This window comes from Bidens hawaiensis, unplaced genomic scaffold (genome assembly GCF_021521415.1).
Source record: "Bidens hawaiensis isolate Kalapana, Puna unplaced genomic scaffold, B.hawaiensis_p1.1 tig00005195_1, whole genome shotgun sequence".
NCBI lineage: Eukaryota > Viridiplantae > Streptophyta > Magnoliopsida > Asterales > Asteraceae > Bidens > Bidens hawaiensis.
In genome coordinates this window covers 1561465-1572318 of record NW_027491335.1, presented here as the reverse complement: position 1 = coordinate 1572318, position 10854 = coordinate 1561465, and the positions used below count along the sequence as shown (strand labels likewise).

Below are 10854 nucleotides of genomic sequence, written 5' to 3'. Positions count from 1 at the left end.
GTGTGTGAGAAATTTGCAATCTTTATGGGCGGAATATGGGCCTGGACAGCACTTGCTAAAAAGTAAAAACATATTAAATTGGAAAAAACTGCCACATGACCACATCACCTCTTATGCATGGTGAAATGCACAATATTATGCATAATGTTAGTGGATAATTGTTATACACTTTTTTATATGTGCAGCTACGTATACACTTAAATTAGTTTTTCTTCTTAAAGATAGACCTAAAACTTCGAATGGTGATTATTACATTGGATTGATGATGAGGTTGAGGTTAAAACAATTGAAAAACTTTTGAGTACATATCAAAACACATAAACTTAATGTTTAGAATGAATTTCTAACTAGCCTTGGCCATCGTAAACAGTCTTTTAAGTATCATTCTCTGTTGCATCGTGGGAGCACCCTACTAGTGTAATTATCAAAAGCGAATTACTTAAGTTCCGTTTTATATGTGATGATTGGGTCAACCCTAGTTAGTTATAAACCTATTGGATCGGATCCAATATGAGGTTTTGGATTCACAAGAGTTCTGCATCAGTGACGCTTCTAGCTTGAAGAGCTAGCAAAACCGACAAGGTTGCAATATTTCGTGTGTATTTCATACTAGTCAGTAGTCAAAGAATTATTATGTCATTATATGTGAAGTTGAATATATACTTAAAAACTAAAAAGGTACAAATATATTGGTACAAAGTTGACATTTTATAAAGATTTTATTCACAATTATTTAGAAGTTGTTTGAAAAGGTCCATTAAATCTTTTTAATTATTATTCTATTAAAGAAAAAAAAAAGGCAAGAGAGTATCTAACTAAATCCTTGACTACTATTCAGTGAAATAAGCCGACAAACACTGATTAGCATAATCAATCTTTTATAATATTTGATAATGATCAACTAATCAATTTATACATGTCCATTACTATAAGTTTTACATCTACAAATTCTGACGATTACATAAACCTATCTTTCGGATATACAAAATTTAGTCCTTGACAATATTGTCGATGACAATACCGATAGGTGAACTAGGCTCTATATGTTCCAACATTTGCACGACTATCTTCATTGACGGTCTTTGCGCAGGGAACCGCATGGTGCAACGTATTGCAATGGTTAACACTTTAACCGCGTCTCTCTTTGACTCGTCTGGAATATTCGGGTCAACCAACCCGATTACATCATCATTTTTCCTCATTTCATCATTAACCCAATATACAATATCTTTATTTTCACCAAACTCGGGTTCCACGGGCTTTTTTCGGGTTACCAGCTCCATCAGTACAACCCCAAAGCTGTATATGTCACTTTTTTCGGTCACATTGAAAGTATACCCATATTCTACAAGTTAAAACACACAATTATTCAATTATCACAAAATATTGTGGAGAAAAACAAGCTCGAGAGGTAGACTAACCAGGAGCGATGTAACCATAGGTTCCCGCTATAACGTGCGATGATTTCGTGATATTGTTTGTTTGCATAATTTTTGCTAGGCCAAAATCAGCTATTTTCGGTTTCATTTCCTCATCCAACAAAATATTACTCGATTTTACATCTCGGTGTATCACTGGTCGATCACACCCATGATGCAAGTACTCCAATCCCTTTGCGGCCCCCATCGCAATCTTGTATCGAATGCTCCAATCCATTTCCATCTTTTGATATGTATGTAATCGATCCCACAAACTACCATTAGGCATATACTCATAAACAAGTAAATTCGAGTCCTCGTTTGTAACACTACAATACAACTTCACCACATTTACATGTCGGATAGAGCTTAAAGTGGCCACCTCAGCATCATACCCCACACACCGACTTTTTTGTTTCGGTAATATCGTTGCACTGCTCGAGTAACTTCTATGGTCACTGGAGTCTATACCTGACCTCCACATATGTTTCACGGCCAACTTCGTCCCACAACTTAACTCAACTTTATACACGTTTCCAGAACCACCTTTCCCGATCAAATTGTCGGGTTTGAGGGATTTTAGTATCTCGCCTTCATCAAAACTAATGACATGAAAAGGCTTCATATCCCATGAAAAACCTCGGTTCGTTATATTGTTGCAATATTTTTCCCTCGACTTCACGAGGAGAAAACACGCTATCGACAACACCAACACGAGTGCACCCGCAATAAAACAATATTTCGCAACCCCTGACCCGCCAGAGTGTCGAGAATCCGGTGAACATTGCCGAAGACTTTTACTATTCTCGGCACATAACCCCGGATTCCCGGCAAAACTACCACCGTACGCCTCCGCCAGTAAAGACTCCGGCACCCGCCCGGTCAACATATTGTTTGACAAATCAATAAGGCTTAGCTTCAACGACGACAAACTCGTCGGAATTTTACCGGATAGTTTGTTACCGGATATGTTTAATGAGTTCAAACCTCGTAAAAAACCAAGACTCGCCGGAATATTTCCCGAGAGAGAATTTCCGGCGAAGTTTATATCGTTAAGAGAAACACATGAACCAAGAGACTCCGGGATACTACCAGAAAACAAATTACCTTCCAAATGAAGACTGTTGAGGCTCTTCAAGTCCCCAATTCTTGCCGGAATCCCACCGGAAAACTCATTATACATCAACTCCATTTTCTTCAAAGATGACGCTTTCGATATTTCCTCCGGCAACTCACCGGAAAAATGATTATTAGATAAAGAAAGCTCTGTTAATGATTTAGCTTCACCAATATTTGGTGACACTTGACCTTCAAACTGATTCATGGCAACATCTATCATTCCTAAACCAGGCAAACTCCATATACCATCCGGAATTCGACCCGAAAGCGAATTATTGCTCACTCGTAAGCGCTCCAACGACGAACAGTTTGCATAAGTCTCTGGCAGCCCACCGGTGAAGTTGTTTTGCAGCATCGAAATATCATAAAATTTCCCATTTTTGCACATATATGGTGGAATTGAACCCGTTAACAAATTCGACGATACATCAATGAATGTAAAATCCGACCACGACCCTATTTTCTCTGGTAACTCTCCGGTGAACCGGTTCGTGTAAATTGAAAATCCTTGTAAGAACTTAAACTCTCCAAACTCCACCGGAATTTCACCCGAAAACTTATTCTCAAACAATTGTAAAGACTCAATACGAGTCAAATTCCTTAACTCAGAAATATCACCTTCAAGACTATTATTCGAAACATCAAGCTCCTGAAGCATAACCAAATTTCCAAACCCGGTCGGAAAACTCCCAGTCAGGCGGTTATCATAAAGCTCAAGAACCTGAAGATTCTTGAGCTTGGTAATCCCTGATGGGATTTCTCCAACCAGGTAATTATCAGAAAGCTCGAGTTGCTGTAACAACTCGAGCTTTCCAATATCCTCGGGGATCGTCCCCTGGATGCTGCAGTTCGTGAGATACAGTACTTGCAGCATCCCGAGGTTTAAAATTTCCAGTGGAAATTGGGTTTTATCAAAAGTAGTGTCTCCTAATATCAAGTACGTGATGTTATTAAGTGTGTTAAGTGATTTCCATGGAAATTGTCCGGAAAAACGAGTGAGGCTTATGTTTAGATATTGTAGACGAGTTAACGACGATATGTCCGGGAAGTTACCGGTGAACGAGTTGTCGCTGATATCAAGATGTTGTAGATTTGTGCAGTGTGATAAGGTGGGACTAATAGTACCATGCAAAAGATTTGATCCTAGTGAAACTTTTTGTAGTGATTGGATAGTGCAAATCGAGTCAAAGTCAACTGTTCCCGCGAGTTGTTGTTGCAAAAGATTGATTTCCGTGACCGAATGCTCGTCGTGGCATACGATTCCAGTGAAGTTACACACGGGGTTGTTTTCGTTCCACGTTGTGAAAAGCTGGGTGTTTGAAACTGTTAAAGCTGTTTTGAATTCGAGAAGGATTTGACGAGGGTCGGATTCGGAGAATGCGGGAATGACAATCAAGAAGATGAGGGATAGAAGGAGGATGGAGGAACCGGAGATTGATGCTGGAGACATTCCGGTGATGGGTTTATTATGAGTCAAAATATGCGGGTGGGACTTGGAAGTGAAGTAGGGAATGAGTAGTTGAATTCTAAACATTTTTATATCCAAGATGTTTGAATTTTTAAATGAGTTGATATGTTTGTATTTTAGTTACAACTATGCAAATATTTAATAAACTATAGTTTACATATTCCACAAATACCATGGCTAAAATTATACATGAAGGGTGGTGTGATATTTACTGTCCACATGTCTAATAATATTTTTCCCACAAAAGGATCTAAAGTCGTAGTTGCTCTTAATAGGGTAATTACGCATCTCAAAATACAAGTAGAATAATAATGATTCTGCTACAGTTTACAAGAAGCGTAATCAATATACTCTACTTTTATTTTGTTCCAACATAATTACTCTATTCATATTAATTACGATTTTGCTACCATATAGACTTTTCTCTTCACTTTGCAGAGTTCACACGTTAGTGAAAGGTCCTTCAATTTAGACTCAAGCTTGAGCTTGAGAACATTTAACTATTAACTTGAACATATATATGTCTTTAGCAAACGAATTTCAAGTAGCTCAAAGACAACTTGACTCGATTACGAGCGACCTGAAAATCTCTTTGTATACGGTGGTGTAGGGGCGCAACTTGTATTGTGGCATAATGCCCCCCTTTTTTTTCGCACAATAGTGTAAATTTACCCGTTTTTATCTAAAATTTTCTATACGTGGTTTAAATTTACCCGTGATTGTCCGAAAATTGAACCCGCCCCTCTGCCTTTTCGTTGAAGCTTCGTCAGTCGCATTGGTGTCCATTAAGTGACAATTTTAAGTGAAGTGATCTTTTGCCCCAATATGTCATCATTAAATTCAGTAGGTTCTAGTCGTCTTTCATTTATAAACGGATTCACAAAAACTTATTGTTTTTGAATCATTAAATCCATGCCTTAATATTTTTGGTTCCATAAGTAAACTATACCAACATCTTTATGAGCTTTGAACGTACCATCTTTAATCTTACTTAGGTAAGCATATTGGTACATGTCTCAATATTATATTGAATGATATATATTATATTCACTCATTTATATTATGCTATTAATGAGCAGACATGTATTGAAAATTAGTAACGTATAATACAATGCCATCTCATACAATACAATTAAAAAATTCGTATAAGACAAAAATGGAACAAAAAATAGGATAAATGTTACTCTTGAGTTATATACTGCAAGGAAAAATCACCAAAATGACCATGGTCCCACAACTAAACCGGTGAAAACCCAAGCAAATATTGTCTTACAAACTACTTAGGCCGAAAACAAGCGGCCTACACACCATAGACAAGCAAACACACCAAATCATGAAAAGTTGGAGTGCCCGAAAGTAGAGTCGGAACAAGAGGGTATTTACTTCTTGAACTTCTTGCATAGCTTAGACAAGAGATTCTTGTTTTCGGTTACTTGTTCTTGAAGGGACAGGAACTCATTACGTGTGACAGGACTTTAGTAAACCGCAACAACTTCATTTTCCGCTATATAGATTTGGGTTTTTATCAAGTTGGAATACATGTAGTTGTAGCTGGAAGACACGCTTGAGTAACTTATAAATTTGAGTAATAATATTTTTACCAACGACGATCTAAGAATGTTAATGGCTCGCAAGTGCTTCTAGAGCGGAGATTATCACAAACTTGGTACACGCAAATCACGTATCTTCAAGAACAAGGTGGGTTTTTGGAGAGAGAATCGAGAAAGAATTACGCGAGAATATATGTATTTTATGCATCCTTTTGTTTACTAATGTGAAAACTTTGGAACTGATATTTTTCTACAAATAAAAGTAGTTCAAACATCAGAATCACACCCATGGATTATTATGCAAACTGGAAGCTCTTGTGGTTTCAACCTCATCCTAAAACAAAAGCATATAGCTCAAAAGTAAAAGCCTTGTTGTGATTCATTAGCAAAGTCACTTGTTCCTAATAATGTTCTTCAGCTTCTCATTTGCTGCTACAAGTTCTGCCGCTGTGCCTGATTCATTAGCCGAATGCCCTGCATCTGGAATCACCTGCAAAGATGATAAAGAGTTACAGGTTAAAACGGGTGGTAAAATGCCGCAGAGGTCAAAAGGTTGACTTTTTTTAATAGTGTTCAAAACAAGTTTAGGGCGGATGAGAGAATACCTTAAAATCTGCCTCAGGCCAAGCTTTATGCAGATCCCATGCCGACATCATGGGGCAACAACAATCATATCTTCCCTGTAAATATCCAACAAAAGCATACACATAACATTAAAAAATTAAATAGTTAATGTGGCGCCTTTTAGACATTTGACAATTGGTCGTACCTGTACAATGACCGCATTGATATGCTTGATTTTGTCGATATTATCCAAGAGATGCGAATCTGTAGAAAAGAATCCCCTATTTACAAAGTAATGGTTCTCAATCCTTGCAAAAGCCTGCATATTCCAAACCAATATTTTCAAACAACAAATGTATTATACTCCTACACTCACACGTATGCAATAATGTTTTCTTCAAAACTAGGTAGACATATGTTTCGGTTCCCAAAAGAGAAAAAAAAAGTCTATAGCTTTTATACGTTTTTTTAACCTTTTGCGCGATCCAAATACTAAATAGACCTCACCCTATGTATACACACGTGTGTTTGTGTAAGAATGATGAAAGTAAAATACCAGTGAGAAAGCATCATTGTCCCCTCTCTTAATAGTCTCTTCATTTGGTATCAAATGAGCCGTCATCATTTCCCATTTAGTCCACGCCCTAGCAGCTTCATACTAACAACAAAATACCATAATCAAGATGCTAACAAGAACAATTAAAAAAACATAATTTTATTTTTTAAGTTTAGGAAAAATATTACTCCGTACTTGTGTATTCAAGTCATCAGAATTCAATCTCTTGTGATACGCCTTCACAAAACGATCTCTTTCGTTTTCCGGTATAAGATCTCTAAACGGCTCCCAAGCTGTCACAATTATAAAAAATAAAATAATAAAATATATAAAAACAATTAAAAATAAACAGTTAGTTTTATAAAACATACCATCAGGAAATATTGCAGCAGCACCGCCTTCATAGAACCAATCAATCTCTTTCTTCCTCAATAAGAAGATCCCTCTTAACACAATCCCGGTCACCTTATCGGGATGAGACTGACTGTATGCAAGAGCAAGTGTGCTTCCCCATGACCCACCAAATACCTAAAACACACAGGACATGTTCATAAAACCGAAACTTAAATAATTAAATTAAAGGAAAGGCAAACCTGCCATTCGAGAATTTTAAGGTGTTCTCTTAGTTTTTCAATGTCTTTCACGAGATCCCATGTTGTATTCTCCTCTAAACAAGCATGAGGTGTGCTCTTACCAGCTCCTCTCTAGAATAACAATAACAACAATGTAATGATGAAATAATTTCAAAATTGTTATCCTTTAACGGAGGGTTTAGTAATGAACCTGATCAAAGAGTATAATTCGATAAAATTCAGGATCAAAGAATCTTCTGTTACTCGGTGAAGTTCCACCTCCGGGACCCCCGTGGAGAAATACAACCGGCTGCAAGTTTTCAAAAAATAAAGTATGTAAATTATTTATTTACTATTATTATTACTTATTGTTATCCAATTGCATGCAACATATTAATAATGTACCAAACTCACAATGTTCCTAGCTGCATAGCGTTTAATGAGAAACAAATAGTACATATCTAACTTTAACCCGCTTGATTAAACGGGTCGACCCGTCAACCTGTTTCAACAGCACATCGGCCCGCCAACAAATTTAACCCATTTATTGCAACCCTTCAACTAGTTTAGCACGTTTCACAACCCATTTACAACATGCCAACACACAACCTGTTCCACCCGTTTAGCTAAATGGCTTAAACAGGTCGTGTCCGCGTTGCACAAATTTAAATGTGGCCAGTAAGTGTTGATGTAGGTAACACCATAAAATATCTTAAGAAAGTGTTTATTATTGCTTATTTGCTTAAAAACTATACTATAACCTCCCAAATAAGCAAATTAAGCACTTAATAAGCATATTAACCACTTGATAAAGCAATCACACACCATGCAAATAACTAAACATAATCCAGATAGCAACTATAAATAAAAAAAAAACATAAGTATGATCACTAACATGACCAGAAGGATTCCCAGACTGCTCCCAGTAAATTGTATGAACATCAGAAACTTTTAACATCCCAGTAGCATAGGGCTCAATCTCCTCATAAAGCTTCCTATTCAACTCATTCTTCGATTCCATCAACTCGGTAACCACCTGCACAGACTCACTCTTATTCCAAGAACTCTTAACCCTAGACACCAAATTCTTTCCACCTGCAAAAATTAACAAACTTTCTTTAATAATCAATAAATCCAAACAAGGGTTTTGATATTTGAACCCCAAATACTTAAACCCACCAGTCAATTTTAACAAAATGGACCAAATTAGCATGAACCCAGATGGGATCATGCATAAAAATATGAAATTTATAAAGATTGAATCGAATGATTAGAGAATTAGACCTGTGAAAGTGGGAATCTTGAAGTGGGTAGATGTAAATAAGAAGAATTGAGAGGGTGTAGAATGAGGAGTAGAAGTGAAGTGAGGAAACAGAGTATTTTGAATAAGCCCTAAATTCATTTGTCAATTAAACGGGAACCGATTGAAACGCCCAACTGGTTAATAGGTGTTTGATGGATTCCAATTAAGGTGTTAAAGTTAATTTAAAATAAAACAAATTAAAATTAATTATAATTGCAATGATTTGATTATCACAAATTGGTTATTTGTGCAGAGACCCTTCCCATTGTCTTTATTTTGATTCCATGATTCCTAAGATAAGAAATAAAATATAACATAATGGTTCGTTAGCGTTATTGTTGCTAACACTATCACGTATTATACAACTTTACGCAGTGTTTATCAGTTTATGGACCATGTCATTTTTATTGTTAAACGGTCATCTTCAAACTTGGTGAATGTTAAGAGGGGCCTTGGTTTCTTTCATATCATACGGGTCTCAAGATAATTTATTTAAAAGCAAATAATTGAAGTTGGGGTGAACACCATTAAGTTCATTCATCTCGGGTTAGCCTTAGGGGAGGACATGGAGTTATCAAAATCTTGGTTGAATACTATTGACCGTTTCAAAGCTAAACTTAATGGTTGGAAAGCTAAGAATCTCTCGTTTAGTGAGTGATTACCAATGGTGAAATCCATTTATTTTTTCTTAATAAGAAAAGAGTATGAAATTGAAGTCCGTTTTAGGTCTCCAAAAATATTGAATCGATTCTGTTAAATCATCCTACTCGACCGGTTTGACTTCTTGTTTATTGAATCTGTTAAAGCCGTTCAACATAATTTTTTAATCAAATCAGGACAAATCAAACTACTAATATCTCTAATTACTATATAGCATACGTGCTATATTTGATGACACAAAGGTAATGATCAATGTATTACTAATACATTTCATTAGAGTTTTTTGCGAGCTAGAAATGTGTTATCAAACAAAATACACATATTTACACTTAGGGAATAAAATGCTTAAAAAACCCGTTTAGCAGCTTTATATAGGTCATATAAGTTATAACAACTACCATTTTCTTCTACTGGTTAACGTTATCAACCTATTTATAATAACAGTTTGCAAATGGTTCTCACTTCATAATACCTAAGGGGTTCCTAACTTACGGTTTGTATCAGTTACAACTTACAAACTAGTTTCTCAGTAACCGGTTATTGGGTCAGGTAGTTTTCAGGTTTTCACCGGTTTTGGGAATAGATTGGGAATTAGATCGCCTTTCAAAAAAAATATATATATTGGGAATTAGATTGCGAGGCCAATCTGTTACATTGGGCTTATAAAAGTCTAAGTATTGGTCTCTTTGGTTGTATTATAGGCCCAAATTTATTCATTAGTGTGTGAGAAATTTGCAATCTTTATGGGCGGAATATGGGCCTGGACAGCACTTGCTAAAAAGTAAAAACATATTAAATTGGAAAAAACTGCCACATGACCACATCACCTCTTATGCATGGTGAAATGCACAATATTATGCATAATGTTAGTGGATAATTGTTATACACTTTTTTATATGTGCAGCTACGTATACACTTAAATTAGTTTTTCTTCTTAAAGATAGACCTAAAACTTCGAATGGTGATTATTACATTGGATTGATGATGAGGTTGAGGTTAAAACAATTGAAAAACTTTTGAGTACATATCAAAACACATAAACTTAATGTTTAGAATGAATTTCTAACTAGCCTTGGCCATCGTAAACAGTCTTTTAAGTATCATTCTCTGTTGCATCGTGGGAGCACCCTTCTAGTGTAATTATCAAAAGCGAATTACTTAAGTTCCGTTTTATATGTGATGATTGGGTCAACCCTAGTTAGTTATAAACCTATTGGATCGGATCCAATATGAGGTTTTGGATTCACAAGAGTTCTGCATCAGTGACGCTTCTAGCTTGAAGAGCTAGCAAAACCGACAAGGTTGCAATATTTCGTGTGTATTTCATACTAGTCAGTAGTCAAAGAATTATTATGTCATTATATGTGAAGTTGAATATATACTTAAAAACTAAAAAGGTACAAATATATTGGTACAAAGTTGACATTTTATAGAGATTTTATTCACAATTATTTAGAAGTTGTTTGAAAAGGTCCATTAAATCTTTTTAATTATTATTCTATTAAAGAAAAAAAAAGGCAAGAGAGTATCTAACTAAATCCTTGACTACTATTCAGTGAAATAAGCCGACAAACACTGATTAGCATAATCAATCTTTTATAATATTTGATAATGATCAACTAATCAATTTATACATGTCCATTA

At 35.8% G+C, this 10854-nt stretch overlaps 2 protein-coding genes across 3 annotated transcripts; both read right to left on the bottom strand.

Annotated features, from left to right (window-relative positions):
• Positions 1-929: 929 nt before the first annotated feature.
• Positions 930-4136, bottom strand: LOC143629495 (receptor-like protein kinase 7). Its single transcript, XM_077098766.1, has 2 exons — positions 1422-4136; positions 930-1345 (listed from the first exon to the last, which is right to left on the bottom strand). The coding sequence occupies exons 1-2, from the start codon at positions 4069-4071 to the stop codon at positions 990-992; spliced, it is 3006 nt and encodes a 1001-aa protein (XP_076954881.1). The 5' UTR covers positions 4072-4136; the 3' UTR covers positions 930-989.
• A 1625-nt stretch (positions 4137-5761) lies between these two features.
• On the bottom strand, positions 5762-8751 carry LOC143629494 (proline iminopeptidase-like). Of its 2 annotated transcripts, XM_077098765.1 has the most exons (10): positions 8532-8748; positions 8143-8342; positions 7459-7557; positions 7269-7379; positions 7047-7203; positions 6871-6968; positions 6676-6777; positions 6325-6438; positions 6161-6235; positions 5763-6045 (listed from the first exon to the last, which is right to left on the bottom strand). In XM_077098765.1, exons 1-10 carry the CDS (start codon positions 8647-8649, stop codon positions 5947-5949), a joined length of 1173 nt encoding a protein of 390 aa, XP_076954880.1. In that variant the 5' UTR covers positions 8650-8748; the 3' UTR covers positions 5763-5946. The 2 variants fall into 2 exon arrangements, with proteins under 2 accessions (XP_076954879.1, XP_076954880.1); XM_077098764.1 differs by having other exon boundaries at positions 5762-6045; positions 6871-7203; positions 8532-8751.
• Positions 8752-10854: the final 2103 nt, after the last annotated feature.

Excerpts from the sequence above, each read along its gene's own strand:
- LOC143629495 (XM_077098766.1), bottom strand. The coding sequence starts at position 4,071 with ATGTTTAGAATTCAACTACTCATTCCCTACTTCACTTCCAAGTCCCAC. Across the intron at positions 1,346-1,421 it reads CTATGGTTACATCGCTCCTG|AATATGGGTATACTTTCAAT; the intron begins GTTAGTCTACCT and ends TTTAACTTGTAG.
- LOC143629494 (XM_077098764.1), bottom strand. The coding sequence starts at position 8,649 with ATGAATTTAGGGCTTATTCAAAATACTCTGTTTCCTCACTTCACTTCT. Across the intron at positions 7,380-7,458 it reads GAATTATACTCTTTGATCAG|AGAGGAGCTGGTAAGAGCAC; the intron begins GTTCATTACTAA and ends TTGTTATTCTAG. Across the intron at positions 6,778-6,870 it reads CTGATGACTTGAATACACAA|TATGAAGCTGCTAGGGCGTG; the intron begins GTACGGAGTAAT and ends TTTTGTTGTTAG.